At 40.1% G+C, this 17,392-nt stretch overlaps 1 protein-coding gene across 2 annotated transcripts in view; it reads right to left on the bottom strand.

Annotated features, from left to right (window-relative positions):
• Positions 1-5,752: 5,752 nt before the first annotated feature.
• SPATA6 (spermatogenesis associated 6) overlaps positions 5,753-17,392 on the bottom strand; it is a 43,999-nt gene continuing 32,359 nt past the window's right edge. For both annotated transcript variants that reach the window (XM_076340243.1, XM_076340244.1), the window contains exons 12-13: positions 15,757-15,845; positions 5,753-11,896 (exon numbers count right to left, since the gene is read on the bottom strand). In XM_076340243.1, the coding sequence (XP_076196358.1) occupies positions 11,716-11,896; positions 15,757-15,845 (270 nt within the window). In that variant the 3' untranslated portion in view covers positions 5,753-11,715. The remainder of the gene's footprint in view (positions 11,897-15,756; positions 15,846-17,392) is intronic.

The raw sequence follows: 17,392 nt of genomic DNA, 5'->3' as shown, positions 1-17,392 counted from the left end.
AGCAAATTCATGGGGTCCGGAAAAGGTTTTAGCAGTGACATGGGGAAATGCACATGGGAAGCCAGAGCCCAGGAGAACCGGGGCTTCAGCGATGACAGGGTCATCCAACGGGGGATGCGGCGGGCTGCAGCACGGCCTCAGCGTTGGGCTGCCTGTGAGCCTTTCCCGGGGAGTAGCTTGTCATCGCCCCAGGAGTGCTATACAGCCTTACTCCTCACAGCGCGTGATGAATTGCAATATCCTAACAAGAACGCATCGCTTTCAGAGCTGTAACCAATATACAAGTCCATTGGCAGCAGATGTTATTAATGATGCCAATACATATTTTCTTATTAATCTTCCATACTAGGCTTGTGTCTATCTGCAAATGATTATCATTCATTTTCCTGACAAATCTATCAAGATCATTTATTACTGTTTGGCAAAGGATCTTCTTTTAAACAAAGATTAATAACATTGCATTTTATCCGGCTGGCTGAGCCAAAGGAAATGAAATTAACAATGAACCCTACAAACATGTCATCACTTTAATTTACTGGAAAATATTTTAAAATGTTATTTAAAAGAATATACGCTATGGTGGGCACAGTTTATTACAAAGAAAAGAAATGAAACTGCATGCATTTTAGCAGGGTGGAGAGTAAGTTAGCAAACAGGGCACCGTGTTTTCTCTGGTTCCTCGCGCTCATTTTCTGGGACAAGGAGGGAACAGTGCACGCAGCCTTTTCAGTGTGCGCAGACGGGCACCTGCCCAGGTGAATCGTAGCTGGAAGTCACTGTTCCTGGGTTAAAGTGGATCCTACCCAGGATGACAAGCTTTCATCCCTGCAGGGAGTATTGCCCTCCCTGCATTCCTATAGAGGGAAACTTCACCAGGGTAAAGCTCGTGGAGATCTGAGGGAAAGGGGGGGACACATGGGCTGACAGAGTCCCAGCATCCCAGCCCCCTTCTGCGCTTTTGGTCCCTATGAGGAAAAGAAACAAACTCAGCAAATTTACATGGGTTAGTTTTCTTTCTTCGGCACTCTCTTCTTACTTTCCCTTCCCTTCGAGTAAAATAATAATAAATATGCACCAAAGAACACATCAGAACCCCCTCCTACTTCTACTGCGCATAGTAATGCAAAAACTTAATACCAACTTTGTGTTGTGGTTTAACCCCAGCCGGCAACTAAGCAGCTGAAACCAGGACACTTTGCCTTTGCATTGCTTTGTTCATACCCATCAACTTATCTTTTGAGCCCTGCTTAGGTGCAGGTATCCACTGCCATGTCTCCGCAGGACTTTCTGCACGTGCTGGCTCTGGGCTGTGACATCTCTGGCAACGGGAATCCCACCACTCCCCTCCCCAGCCTTGTGCCTGGAAGGTGTTCCCCCCCGCCCCAGTACTGCAGCTCACTTACCCGTTTCTCAGTGCCCAGTGCTTCCAATACCAGCAAATTACTCCTCTTCCTTGCCGGTGGGGAGAGGAATAGGTTGCTTAAAACAATTTTGAATTACGTAGTCAAGAAGCGTTTCTCCTACAGATAATAAAGTCAACTTCTTACCTTCAGTGGATTCATCTTATCTTACCCAGATACCAGGTTGGGAGCAACGTTTTAAACCCCAGACAAAAGAAAATAACTCTGTTAACCTCAAGCTGTAGCAGTTTCAAAATGCTGACATATCGGCAAGAGGATTTCCAAGTGTGCATTTTTGTATCTCTGCGGAGCAGCAAAAGCACACTCCCGAAATTGGCTGGTATTTAACCATACATTTTATAGCTACATAACAAAGTCTTCTGGATTTTTTTTAATTAAAAAGTCATCAATGTAGCATAGGTCTTCAAAAATTTATAACAAGTAAGAAAAGCCTGAACATACCCCAAAGCAGGGTTTGGCTTGTCTGCAGATTAAAAGGTAATGAGTTAATAAGAGAAGCAAGTTGGCCCTCTGTTTAAGCTGGAGATGTATCTCCAGTCACTTTGGGGACATTTTGTAGTTTCGTAAGTGGCAAGAGCTCAGGCTGCACACGTCCAGGCTGTGCATACTTAAGTAGGACCAGACTCCGAGCTTCTAAAAGGTCTAATCTTCTACTTTGACCTAGCACGTACTGGTAGGATTTGGGATCTTTCTTTGACTGAGCAATAACCACAGTGCATATGGCAGAACATCCCTGCCTATTTCTTTATCAAACTGCTGGCTTAGCCGTGTGCCTTTTAGCACAATGGTCAATCCTGGCATAAAGACTGCAAGCTAAGAAGAAACCAGTTTCTGGCTAAGGTGTTCTAAAAGCTAAATACTCCTTGCATTAGAAAAAAAAGGAGCTGCACCTTATTTCTAGTGTGACCGCATCTTGCTCCAGCTTCCAACTGCTGGATTTCATCAAGCGTCTTCTGTTACATTAAGCAGTTGTCTGTTGTGAACTTACACCACATAAATAAAAATCATAGGTAGTGCATGCAGAGAAACGGAGCTTTATAATCATGGAAAGGCAAAAAAAGGGATAAAGCCAAAAGGAAGTGGCAAAGGACAAAGTGTAGCAGATGCAAAAAACAAATTCAAGCCTCTCGTCTCACAGTCCTGTATATATATTTAATGGGGTACATTTATTTTCCCAATTTCAGACTAATGCCAGCGTAATGTGGGAGGTGTCATCCAACCTCAGTGAGTCTCCAAAGCCAGGTATGAGCAGTTTTTAGTTTGTTTGCCTTGAGCAGTAAAAGCGATGTACAGGGTATTGTGAAGGCGACACAGGGAGCAATAAACAAAAGTGATTTTTTTAGCATAGGTGAAATGTTGGTGTCACAACAATTTGAGATTTTTGTACAACCTCCTCTGAAGCAGGTGAACATGAGTGAAGAAGCCAATTGCTGAGCTGCCGCCCCAACACATTGTTGCTGCAATGGCGATGAAGGCACCCTTCCAGGCTGCGAAAGATTGCAAGGAAATGCCACTGCCTGTTTTTCAGAGAAGTGAAAGACGACGACTTCCTCATCACCCAAACGTAACCTTCTCCCCAGTGGAGATGGCAAATCCACTGGGACACCAAAATACAGATGTCCTTGTTGGAGAAATGCTCAAGGAGTCGTCTTTATTGGTGTTGCCCATCATTGCCCCAAATTCCACTGCACACAATGTTGCCTTTTCCCAAGTGTACCCTGACCCTCGGAGACATGCATTTTCTCCATCTTTCTGTGACTCAGTGAGTCTTGAAACTCCTACAAGAGAGATGGAGAATGCTTCTGCCCTAGAACAGCCCCTCAACCCAAGAACTGGGCACTCTTCAGTCTGCTATAGGTTTAAAGTCCTTCAAGGGGAGCAGGGAAGTCTGTGGACATCCAATGGCTCTTTAATTCCTGACCTGAGATCCCATATAATACCTCCATGCATTCCTTCCCCTCGTCTCAAATGCAATTTCCAACACCTCTGTGTATCCATCTCCATCACAGTTCACGGGGGGATGTTATTTAAGCACGTGCCATCTGATCAAAGGCTGGCATCAAGGTATCAGTGTGCCATTCAAGCACAGCCCAAGATTTCATAAACAAAACCTGAAATACCATGCAGTGCAATATTATAGATAAGCTGTCCAAGCAAGACCAGATGGCACCACCATGCCAAGGACAACAAACAGAGACACAAAGTTGTCAGAGTACAAACCGAAGTCAGCCTGAGCTGCTGAGTTCATGCCATTTCTGTTCACAATTCCCAGGAATGAGAAACAAGCTGTCCCAAGAGACACTGCAGAAACGCTCCTGGAGAGGGCACTTGAACAACGCTCTGTGAGCCACAGGGTGTCCCCCTCAGGAGCCCCAGTGCCACACAAGGGGGAGTGTGCATAACAGTACACACGAGTATGCAAAACATACTCGCAGCTGCACTTGCAACACTCAGTTACTGCTCTATGGTGTGGTTTCTCTACTAGAGTACTATCAGGTTGGGTTGACAGGACACCAGATTCAGTACTGGGATGGAGATCATCGGGGACAATTCCTCTGCCCACTTCCTGGTTTAGACGAACAAAGCAGGCTTCACTTCTGAGTGTGTCTGTGTGGAAGGACCAGGGTAACCATTTTAAGAAATCCATAATTTTTGCTGCATTTGTTCAAACAGGAATGTTGTTCAAAACATTCAGCTGTGACTCACTCTTGTAGCTTCCACAAAAGAAGCATTCAATTTAATATGTGAGACTCATAACCAGCTCACGCAGTGCAATAGTTCACATCAGTTTGAAGAAAAAAAATTCTGCTGGAAGCACAGGCAAGTAGCAGTGTCAATTTTTCATTAACCTACAGCCACTGTCTCTGTAGACTTACAGCTATAAGTAAGATTACTGTTATAATTTCTTCTGGTCCCTAAGGGGAGGGGAAAAAAAAAAAACCCATCTCAAAACTTTTAAGGTCATTAAAACAACCCACCTTTAAATTGGAGGTAGTTTCAGTTTACTTTCATATTTCAAAATCAAATCTTAGCTTCAGCCTCACATCAAAGCAGAAATGTCAGTTGCTTTACTTCTACATCTTCCATGACAGAAGTTCCAGCTTATACATGAGCTGAATGCCAAGTAAATAGATTTTCCTGGGGAACAAAGGCAGCTTTTTTTTGTTTGTTTTAAACATATGTAAATAAAGTCCCAGGAGCTGAGCTGCCTGTCACTTCAACCAGGTTTACACTCATGTCACTCCAGCTGGTTATTTCTGACCGACCTTAGGTCAGAACTGCAGAAGTTTCCCTCCCCGCTCCTCCACACACTCCTATCAAGCAGCCACTAAAGCCCTTTCCCTCCAGCCTCATACCTCAGCAAAGGGGAAACAGTTTAGTATGTATTCCTTTTTTGCTAGTTTCTTACTCCTTCTTTTCCTTTTCTTGTTTTTAAGCTCTAGTTACAGAATCACAGAAATACTTTGGTCCTCTGTCACAGTCACCGAGACGGTTCTGAAAAGCTTTCGGCAGATAAGATCAGTATCTGACAATATATGGCTACTATCAATAAACAGCAGTATATTAAAGACTGATGATACCTACTGGTTCATGGTCAAGATTGTGGGGGGCAGGAAAGAAACAGGAATGGATTGGTAGGAAAAATGACCCTTTTTTTTTTTTTTTTTAAACAGGAGGACATCATCAGTCTTGGGATTTCTCTGTTCAGTACCAGGCATTTAAACAGTGGAGTTATTTTCCACAAAGCCAGAAGACAACAAAGAGGAGCACAATCCCTTCACATGCCCATCTTCTATTACTCACTTTTCTTGTTTTTAAATTTAAAATAGCAGATCAATGCAAAATTAAGAGCACTTAATGCTTGTCATTTCCAAATGGCTTGGGTTGTATCTCAATCTTCAGCACCTCTTTTGGGTGTCATACCCCGGGTAGCACTGAGGGATGCATCACTTTATAGGCTATGCATAAGCCACAATTAAGGAAAATCCTGAAGTACACGAGAAACCTCAATTTTGATTGGCCAAGTTACTATAACTTACTGATAATTCAAATCACTCGAGTATTATTCAGTGTTTTCTTCTCCCTGCTTTTTCTTCTTTTGACAAGTTTACAAAGAAAAGAATGGAGCAGAGCTTAGCTGCATTACATCCAATATGCTGCCTACACAAACGCCAGAGAAGCTAAATGAACCCCACAACATATGGCACTCTGCTGACAGAGCTCAGAAACTGGTTCTGCATGAGCAACAAGGAACATCTTGAAACGCACAAGACATATGTGTTTTAGGAAGAAGATTGAAGTGTTTCATAATAAAACAGGACAAAGTGAAATACAAGTGCTGTATAAAATCTTAATTAAAAACTGGTTTTACCCCTCAACGTGAATATACAATATGTTTCCCAGATGGATTTCATATTTAAGTATTATCCAAACCAAAAACGTAAATGAGACAAATAAAGCCTTCAAAAATGGCACAGAGGCTAAAATGTATGTAAACACTAGATGACTGTGGTGAAAACAAGGCAGGCAGGGAAAGCAACCTCTTAGCAAATGTTTACTACTGGAGTACTGAATAAAACAGTTCATACAACTATAGTCTTAGTAACAACACAATTAGCTAAACATTCAAAAATTCAAGTCAGTGTAACAATACAAATAGAAGCATTAGAATTCACCACTGTTCAGTGACATAAATGGTGCTTTTGTTACTTGTAAGTTTCACAGGTTATTTTATACATTGATAATTCATGGTATACAGATGCATAATTCATGGCATGCCATGCATCAAACCACTCTCAAAGTCTACCCCTGCTTTCAGCCTCCCACCCCCACTTCATGTGAAGCTCTGTTCATTCAATGGCATAGGCGCTACGGGGTTACGCAAATGCCTGACCACAGAACAAAATTTTTGTGCTGTATCCTCAGGATCAGTAAATTCTTATGAACCAAGAGGGATGTTGTTTTGCAACAGCAAACTCCTTTCCCTGAAGAGGTGAGAAGGTGGCTCAGATCACCACTTCTCAGACTGCAGAGAGTTCTCTGCTAGGTCAGAAGCAATCACCCAGAATTGAATGGAAATACACATGAAGAAAAAGCACAATCTCCACATTGATCAAGCAAAGAGAAAGATTACAGTTCCTTCATGCTGCCATCCAGACAAATTATCACTGCACTTCAGAGAATTTCTCACTGAAGACAAACAGGGATCAAACTGCATGTCTTTGGCAAGCCAACATTGTTAACAGAAGCAGCTACAGCCTCATCTTTTAAGGGCTTTGGTTGATGATGTTTTGAATTCCATGGAGAAAGCAGTAGAAACCAATGCAATCAATGGGGCTTGTGCTTAATAGTTCACTGTGTAATAGAAACAGGAATATTAGGTGTTCTTGATCACTTCCCACAACAGTGGTTTATTTGTTGAAACTGAAAGGAACTGGGCAAAGACTGGTTCTTTGCTGCTACCAGAGACCATCACTTAAACCAGACATAATTTCTGTCAGTGAGGTAGCTCGTTAAGATCATCTACAGAAGAGCTGTTCTCTCTTAGCTTCAGTTTTTTTCACTGGAACAAAGAAGCTAAGTTGCATTGATTTGAAAGTTTCCCCAAATTCCTTGACTACTAAACAAATCTCTTGAGATACTCTCAGCATCCTGATAATGATCATTCTGCAACCACTGAAGTAATTAACATCATGATAGGCCTTCCTATAAACCAGAGATTCCACATTACAAGATTTATACAGTTAAAGGACCACTGCTAAAAGGCTAAGAATTTTGTTGCATAGTTTAGTGTTTTAGAAAACACTTTCAAGCTTAAAAATTAGGAAGAGCAGAATTCTATAAGCAGCTATTCCTTGCACACGGACTGAAAAGGCAGAGATTCTTTCCAACTTACTTTCTCTGACAAACCTATGGCACACCACACAAACTTTTCCACTGTCAAGTTGCACACACCATTGCACCCCTTGCTCCTGAGGAGAGGTGAGAACAAATGATGTGACAGACGTTAATAGTGCTGATTAATACACATAGCAGAAAGCACTAAGACATCAGGATGATGAAAAAATAATTTGTATTTAAAAAAAAAAATTATGAGAGCAATCAGTATGAGTATGATGAACCCGGATCATTCAGGAGACAGAAGCTGAGTAGGATACCTACTGTAAAGATTAGGTCCTAAAAGCACATGTAGTAAAGCAGTTCATTATCTTTTTCAGCCGTCTCTTAGATTTAATAGGTTTCTATCTTGATAAGATTAAGAGTTGCTTAATAATTGTCTGATTAAAACATAATAAACCTAGGAAAATTAAAATAAAGCCTTTTTAGTAACCTGGAAACAAGATGGGACTTTTCAGTGAGGTTTCCACAAAATAATTTCTGTAACATTCACCTCAGGATCCCAAAGCACTTCACAGTCATTTAATTAAGCGTCAACAGAGCACAAACTCCCCATTTTACAGCTGAGGCAACAATGAGACGGAGTTTGGAACAGACTATTTAATACTGAGCAGAGCTAAATGTTCTGTTATTTTACCCAAAAAATAGATTCCCAATGCCTATAGGTAGTTTTCTTTCTCCCCTCACCATTTTGGCAGCCTTCTAACTAATAGTAAAATTCAAACATGATGCACAATCTAAAGAACAGCCCTCATCATCTTCCAAGCTGCTCGGATTTGGGGTATAAAAACTGCTGCCCATCTATCTTACAAAGTTGCTTCTACCTGTTCCCATTACTTTAGCCATCCCTATGCCTCTTGTCCCCAGTGGACCAATTTAATCTTCCCTTCTAGTTGAAAACTTAGATAAGGCAAAACATTAAAGAGTTTGACATTTTTGCCTTTAATCCACAACAGGCCAATGACGGAGTGATTTCCAAAGCAACTACTACTCAGCAAAGGATTTGCATTTCTACTGAACACAGGCAGGTAGTTTGTCTAAAGCCACCTCAAGATACATAACTCTACCAAGTTATTTGTAGGAAAGAGGGAAGGGAGCAAGTAGGAAGCAGACTCTGACTTACTGAAATGAAAGTGCACTGATTGCATACTGCAAGCAACACTGGATGCTGAATAGCACTTGGTGAGAATACCCATGGGTTATAATAACTTGGGGAGGGCAATAGAAAGAGACAGACTGTACAGAAAAACACTAATTTGCTCTTAATCTAGCCCATTATTTCTAGATTTGAGTAGGCAGCTTTCCTTTAGGAGGTAAAATGATGGGGGTGGAATTATGCCATCCCACTGTCACTAACAGACCACTTTGTGGATGGCAAAAGATAAGGAATGAGCATCGAAAATGCTATTTAAAGCTCCACTCAGGAACCTAGAAATTTGCATTTGATAGAAGGGATTTAAATTGTATTAGAAGGCAAGGTGCACTAAACAATTACAGTTTATTACTATGTTGGTTCACTGCCTGAACCTATACTTATCACATACTGCAGTAGGAAAGGAGCAGCAGTGCTCAGCGCACTTGAGCTGTATGCATATTAACAGGAGGGTTAGCTGAGCAAACAGTGAAGGGACCAAAAGCTTCCAAAAACGAAGTGGCTTGCAGATTTTATGGACAGATCGGAGTAATTTGGGTCTTAAGTCACATTTCATAGAAAAGTTTTCCATTAACCAAACCGGATTTCCAGCACAGTGCTTGGAAGACAACACTCTTTGCTGTATCACAGCATATAAGCTGTGGAATGACTCTGACCCAAGAGAGAAACACATATCCTGCAGCAGCTGATTCAGAAAGACATTATACACACCATCTCCTCTCGCAGCTGGAACAGGGCCAAAGACACTCATAATCTATCTGCTTCATTTGTTGTTATGCTGCATACGAAGGCTACAGTGAGAATATTAATACCGGTCAAAATTCAATATATCACACTTTTTTTTTCCTCCCAACCACTTTTCACCTTTGATGAAAAATTTTTCATCTTTGATGAAAAACTGAAGGTTGCCACGTTACCATATGCTTCCTTTCTTTAGCTAGGGGAATAAAACAGATATACCCCAGCCATTCCTCTGGACCCCTCGAAAACACTACCCTGTTTTTCACAGCAGCCTCCAACCTTCCTCATCCCCTCCTTGTGTCTTGAATTCACAGCAACTTGTGCCCTTACTCATCCATACCAAAAAAAAATCAAAGCCTCAGCATTCAGGCCTTCTTCCACATTGAACAAACAGGAACTAAAATCTGCTGGATTGCTGGGGAGGGGGGGGAAAAAAAAAAAAAAAAAAAATCGAACAGTACTTCTATGTCACGGAACCAGATTAGGCCAAAGGGGAGCAGCCAATCTTCAGAATACTGTAACTTTTACTAAGCTATGACAGTGGGGAGGGAAAACACAGAGAATATTGAATGAGAACTGTGGGATACCATGAGAAGAACAGCAAATCTTATGGCTCAAACACACACAGGAAACTGCAGCAACCTTCAGATTTCAGTAGATTAATTTTAAACCAAAAGCTTGGAAAGTATCTCTCAGAATGTGCCCTGCCTATTTAGGACCCATTTGAATATACCTTCTTTCCTGAGCAGCAAGGAGAAAGAAACTATTCCTTTATGGACTAATATGGGGTCACAGGAATAGGCTAATGAATGAGTACCAGGTACGGGTAGCACAATACTCCATGGCCACCATGCCTTCAGTGGCACAGCTTGGGTAAGTTTTATTTTTCACTTCTGCAAAAAAAAGCATACTACTACTTCATAGAATGACTCAACACTTACCCATAGCATAAGACTGTGCAACTAATGCCCTTTGAAAGCACTAATGTGCTAAATGGCATCAGGGACAGGAAGTTATCAGTGTTAATCCACTTCAACTGGTTTAACAGTTACAGGGAATAGAAATGTCTATAGGCAAGACACTTCCTTTGAGAGTCCCCTTTCCTGAAACAGAAGCACACAGTCTTTCAACGTGCTTTCCCACTAGCATAATTGCTCACCAACTGCTTTCTCATATCAATTATGTTGTCTCAGCATTAAAGGATGGAAGGCAGAGTAGACCAACTTTTTGTTTATCTAGGCATGCTGGCAGGTTACAGTCATATGTTCTGCCATCTGTACTGCTAGCTTTATGCTTTATCCTTTATCCAATCATAACAGGTAAAATGGCATTGGTGTAACTGAATCTGTTCGTTCAGTCAGGGAAGGAGCCAGAACAGGCATTTGTTTTTTCCCCTGTTTCTGAAAGGAAGCAGGAGATGGACACTCTTGCCCTTTTAAAACATTCCACTTTTCAATAGATGGGCAATTTGCCCCTGTCTGCTAATGTGGGATCTGTTCAATGCAAGGCTGAAAAGGTTCCATCCCTGGGGAAAGCATCGAACTGCTGATGAACATTTGGTGGCCTTTAGCAAAAACGATGCGATTTCTGCCAACAGGATCCCAGCAGACTGGGAAGGACAGGCTCCAAATTAGGTGGCATTGTGATGCAGGAACTTCAGAAGGCCTGTATGGGGTATATGAGGAGCTTGCTGACTAGCTCCAGTCTTTCCCCCTCCACACTCCTTATTCATATTTTTTAAAATTACAAGTATATTGGCAGATGTCATGGCTGCATTCAAGAGAACCTGGAAACTTCCAAATGCACAGGGTGTGTGAAGGCAACCTTCTTCTGATACAAAGGCTGTTGGGCTGGGCTGGTTTCTTTTAAAATTTGACAGTATTAGAAAATTTGTGACTAAAAGTGCTTGAAACCACTTTGAAAGCATGTCTGTAGGTCAGTATCAGAGTTTCTGCCCGTCTCAAACATAAACAATCCAAAGGCAATTTTCTAGAAAACAATTCCCTTTGTCCCAGATGGGATGCTTTTAAATCAACACTCACATTCACCTTCCTCTTTAGACCCCCTCTCTGAACACTAGGACATATTGCTTCTTCAACCAATTCTGTTTATGTTACTAAATAGCTTTAATTATTAAATAAGAATTGGCTGCAGCTGAAACCTGAGTTGATGTCAGACAGGAATGTCCAGCAGACCTGTTAGTCTTCAAATTACTATCTTTTCATAGTCTCAAAGGAGCAACACCATCTTGATTAACTGTGGAGGGGCTTAGTTGCTGTTGGGTTTTGGGTTTTTTTTTGGGGGGGGGGGGGGGGGTTAGGGTGGCATGCGGAGGGATGTTAATAGTTTCCTTTTGGCAACCCAGGCCAAAACCCCATTTCTCCAAAACCCTGCCCAACCAGAATTACACCTTAAAAATAGAGTACAAATATTTGTTACATAAAAATAAGTTTCATTACAAATATGAACACTGTGTACTGTGCATTTCCAGGCGAATTGCTATCAGGAGTGCGTTTTTTGGTCCAAAACAGTGCCAGAAGCTTTTCGGTACATGTTTCTGTATATTTTCTCGAGACTCTCTTCAAAGATCGCTCTGTGAGGCTTCCCTTTGTATACAGCTGCACGACTAGACCAATATTCACCATTATCCAAGTGAACAGTAGTGTTCTGCTGTATTGGTGAACTGTCAACAGAAAGGCAATAAGAAATAATGATCAAATCAAGAGAAGGAAGAGGAATCAGAAGCACAAAACCAGCAGAAATCCAAATGTAGATCTTGCTAATCACGGATTACCTTTCACAAATTGATAAAACTGCACTGCAGCTACTTCTAAGAAATGGGAGCCCCACGTTATTCATTCACACAAAGTCTCCCCCACTTATCTGAGTGCACTTGATAATACCTCCCAAACAGAAAGAGAATTAATTTTCAAAGAGCATGCAGTAATTTTGCTGTGTTTTGATAGGCAGTGTGACTAGGCACTAAGCCTATGCAAGAGCAGCACAGTAGGATTTTTGTGTCCTTTGAAGGTCAAAATGTAACCACAAGCAGCTATTTCAATATGAAGACAATCTATCAGAGGTATATTAAATTACTGTGGTTGCAGCTGTAAAGTGCTCTATCGGAAGCATCTTGGATTAAGTATTCTACCAAACATATTATGATATAGTGGCAATTGAGTGTTCCTCCCCACCCCATCTTCTGTGTCACTGTTTTAATACTAAACACAAATACCGTCTCATATTTCAGTTGCTTTGAGAAATTATTTCCTAGATCTATGAAGTGAAATTTGTTCTCCGAAAATCATTATGAAACACTGACAAATCTGAAGTATGTATATCTAAACTTCATGACTATTTGCCTTCTCTTGGAACTTTCAAAACAAAGGCTTGTGTCATACAATGAAATGAGCCATTTTCCTGTAACAAAGCATGAAACAAGTAGCTCAAAAATCATAAGCAAAAAATGACTACTGAGGTGGCATTTTTCACACCTGCTCAGAGATTTAGGCACTTCAGACACTTAAAAATTAGGACTGCGTTATCTTCAGCCTTTCGTGAATGTTCTCAGTCTGGGAAATGAAACTGGAAATGTGAAGCTTACAGTGACCATCTTCACTTAGGAAATGGATTACATTTCACAGGGAAGCTTTACATTTTCTTATATACATATCATTTATTAATCTACTATGGTCAAACCAGTACTTAAAACTTTGTCCTCAAGTTAATATCAGTAAAAACCTGTGACAAAATTGAAAGAAACCTTGTGTCAAAGGACTCACGAATATACTTCTAGCTAGCTGCATCAAAACACAAGATTTTCACTTTAAGAAAGGAAAATGGTGAGGGAAGAAGAGGAAGATGTAGGATCCATTTTCTAAATTCACATTTCTAAGTTTCCGCTGTCCCATGGAAAACAAAAGAAGGAATAGTTTTTGCTTTTAGATTTCTTACATTCAAATATTATGGTGATGCCAATCTACACCACATGAAACAACAACAAGATGATCTTTATGTGGCTCCAATATTAAAAAGGGAGGAAGGCCACTTTCACACTTTTTCAAAAAAGCTCCAACATTTGAAGACAGTCAACAGCATGAAGAAAATTTAAACCTGTTTATCATCCTGGAGAGGGCAAACTGTGCTTCACAGTTTGGACACAAAGAAACAAACCTACTCAACAGCAAAATCAATAGAAAAGTTATACAGGCCTATGTTAAATGTAGACAAGTCAATACCCTGGGGACCCATCAACAACTGAAGTTTTACCTCCTCCTTTCTGCAGTTCATGTTACCTCACTCCTGATGGAGAATTCTCAGGCCAACAAATAAGCACAGCACTAGAAACAGCACTTGTAACGCTACAATAAACAGCTCTGACACTCTTTTCCTTGGAATCCACTTCCTGCAGTCAGCCTTGTGCTTGCCTTTTCTGCTACTAAAAGCTTAATCTACATAGAGACACTCAAAATCCAACCACTTTAACTGCAGTAAAGGAAAGACTCAAAAAACAATAGTAACTTTCACAAGTTCCTTATTCTGGTACTGACAAAGACTTTAAAAAAAAAAAAAGAAAAAGAAAAAAACATAAGCTTCATTTTCCCTTCTTTTTTTTGGGGGGGTGATATGTGTGTGTGTATGTATTTCCATTAGCCAGTCCTTGCATATGAGGTACTTAGCACTGGTGTGGACAAAGATACAGCCAAGCTAGGGAAGAGACCCTCTCCTGTCTCAACTGGAAACCAGCTGACAACCTGAGCTAAGCAATCTGGGAATTACACTCACAAATCATATTAACAGCAGGATTTCTGCACGCAACTCCCTGCTCTGAAATACCTGTCATATGCTTTTGTTCCTTCATACATCTCCTTTAAGAGTCCCAGAAGTTCTTTTCTGAGTGAATCATATACTAAATATTTCACAAAACACGAACCTTTTCCTTACTCCCAGTGGTTTTCAATCATCTACTTTACTGCCAACATTTGGTCGACAGTACCATGTCCTTCTATGAACTCTGTCTCTGTCCTTATATCCTGTTTATGAGCACTGTGGCAAACACTCAGCAATCAGACTGTCCTCAAGTCCTTTTATGTCTCGCCCTTCAGTGAATAGGACTAGTGCTGCCGGCCTCTAAACCCAAGGAGCAGTCCTTTCCCAACTTGAGTGCCACATTTCATATCCTATCACTTCTTGATTCTGTAGTATTAGGATTTGTTTCTTCTTTTTTCATGGTCTGCAGTTTCAGCATCAATCTCAAAGTCCCAAAGCTGCCTCAAAACAAAAACTTGCACTTTCTCTCTCACAAACACATCCTACACAATTTAATTGCAGCATCTCTTAGGACAAAGGATAAAGGAGCAAAAAGGCTACACGCAGAATACAGGAGTGAGCACAGGTATAAATACTAACAACTTCAGTAGCAACTTCATATACATGTGAAAAATCTAAGACTAACTAGATCCCTTGCGCAGAGGTGACTACAAATTACCGGAGTTTTAAAAAAAGCCAACAAATCATAAATTAACTTCTTAGAGCTTACTAATTGCAAGTAGAAGTTCACTATGATACCCATATTGAATTACCTTCCTTTCAGTGGTATACAGTGGTGATTCAGGAAGCATGTTACAAAATATTGCTTCACATTTAATTATCAAAATAAAACCTTTTTTCCCCTAATGTCAAGACCTCTCAAATTTAGCACCAGAGTTCTAGCACTTCTCTCTCAATATAGAGAAAAATAGAAAAGCCATACAACCCAAAAAATGGCTTTACATTTTGGGTTGTAGGGAAAGATACATAGTATCTTTCCTCCAACAAGTACCCAAAATGTTCTACAAAATACTGTGTGCATACATAGAGAACATCAATATTGATAACTTCTACTACAGACGTTGTCAAAATCAATTAAATTGGTGTCTTTTAAGTAAAATATTCGAATGAAACCCTAGTCATATATGTGAGGAGTACACAGAATAATTAACCTACATGAACCAGGTTTTCAAGATCTCAGGTTTTCAAGATGTCTTCTGAAATATGGCATGCTGAATCACTAAACCATAATATTATATTTGCTGTGTTTATTAAGATGCTTCTCTTTTCCAAATATGTGTTTTGGGGGAAAAAAACCACAACAACAAAACAGCCCAAAACCATATTGTTAAACAAACTTCAATTTATTTTTGCACTCCCATAGTTTTAAGAAAAAATAACCAGTTAGTTATTTTTAAAGTGACATTTTCTCTCTGGTTGATAAAATTCAAAAACTACTGCCCAAGGATCATTTTTATGACCAAGTCCAGTTCCAAAAATCAGTGTTTTATGAAGACTATACTGACACAGTGCCAAACAGCATGAAAGGCATAATGATAGTTAACTGTATTTTGCTTTTAGGTGAAAAAGCTTGGTAGGACTAATTCCTACAGAAGCCTTTTCCCAGTGCAATATACTACATAACTCAAAATAGGAAGAGAAATTTTTAGCTACGTTTAAAGGGCAATATCATGAGTATGACTGTTCTGTCTTGGTCAGAGAAAAACTCCGTACCTGCTCTGCAGTTCACTCATGGATAAGGGTGCTTCATGCGAAGATTCTCTTGTCTTAGTCAAGTCTCCTTTTGATGCGTTACTCTCATCCTAAAAAAAACAGAAATCAAATTCTCATTACATTGGTTTCTTATTACAATGATCTTATTTCAAAAATACTTTCTTTCCGTTTAGTAGAAGACTATTAAATTGCTTACATTTCTTGGGGGAGAAAGGGACAAAGTGTAATGAGCCAAATGCCATTTATGAACACTTTTAATTAAGTTCAGTACAACTCAGCTAATAATTTTCAGCTAATACACTGGAAAGAATTTCTAGACAGTGTAGATCTAAAGAACTATGCAGACAGCACAAGCTTCAATAATCTCCAACAAACATGTTGGTTAAATGCTATGAAACCTGCTGCTCGCTGACTTACTTTTGTTTCTTATAGAAGAGGGGAAAAAGAACATAAAACATTATTTGTTTTTGTAATGAGCTATCGTTATCCATTTAATGCATTTTACCAGACAGAAGCATTCTACACATTGGAATACTTTGATTCCATATACAGGGCGGAGAACATGCTTACCCAACTTTAAAAAATATCTATGATACACTTAATGACCCTTCAGTGGTATTCTTAGGAGTCACTAGAAAGCAGTCTTACCTTCCAAATGCTATCTAGACATTAATTAACCCATACTTGCCCTCTTAAGTAAGTAAGAAACAAAACACCTCATGTGAAGGGAGCCAGTTGCTTAACTGAGACAGGATGGTAGAAATTCCACCACACACAACCACGTTCACTCTACTCTGAAGAGCAGAGACACTACTTAAGAGGTGATATTAAGTGACGCTTTTAGCAGAAGCCAATTGCTATAAGGATTAGTAAACAAAATAATCTTTCATGCTATAGAAGAAAAAAACTGGAAAAACTGTGCAGTAAAAGTAATCACGCTTGCTGGTAACACAAAACTGGGAGAAATGACAATAAATATAGTGGTAGATGGCAATAAGATGCAGAGCAAGCTGAACGGCAGGCATATGGGTGAGGAAAAACCTAACACAATTTATTGTGGTGAAATACACGGTAATAAGTGTGTTTGTAAACAGGAAAACTCTCTTCCTTCAGCAGTCACAGACTACAAAGCACTGAAGAGGAAATGGGGTACAGTGGTAAATAAAACTCTGCAGCATTTGCCAGAGGCAAATTATGTTCTGGAAAGCAAAAAAAGATGGGAACATTACAATACTGTCAGAATGTCACAGCAGAAAGCTGCAGTGGACACCCTAAGGAATCTGCAGCAGAGCTCCAGTCACACTATTTTTACAGAGCACTGTGGAAACGAAATTTTGGAAAACACAGCTGGATGCATCTGGGAATGGTTATTTAGCATTAGGCTCTTTGGAATGAAAGAGAATAAGAGATACTTTTTAACCTTTCAAAGTTTGGAAGAGGATCCAGACTGGAGCCAAAATCTACTCACCACTTGCTTTACTATTCCCTCACTTTCAAGATGATCCGTTTACCTCATCCATCCACTGCGTAACAATACAGCCTAGATTTTGGGCCATCTGGGGAAGGCACAACCAATCCTGGTGTATTTTACAGTGCTCACTGCAAGTAGACCTGATTTTTTTTTTTTTAAAGCAGG

This window comes from Aptenodytes patagonicus, chromosome 5, assembly GCF_965638725.1.
Source record: "Aptenodytes patagonicus chromosome 5, bAptPat1.pri.cur, whole genome shotgun sequence".
Taxonomy (NCBI): Eukaryota; Metazoa; Chordata; class Aves; order Sphenisciformes; family Spheniscidae; genus Aptenodytes; species Aptenodytes patagonicus.
Note: the sequence above shows the minus strand (reverse complement) of the source record. Positions and strands in the feature narration are given on the sequence as shown.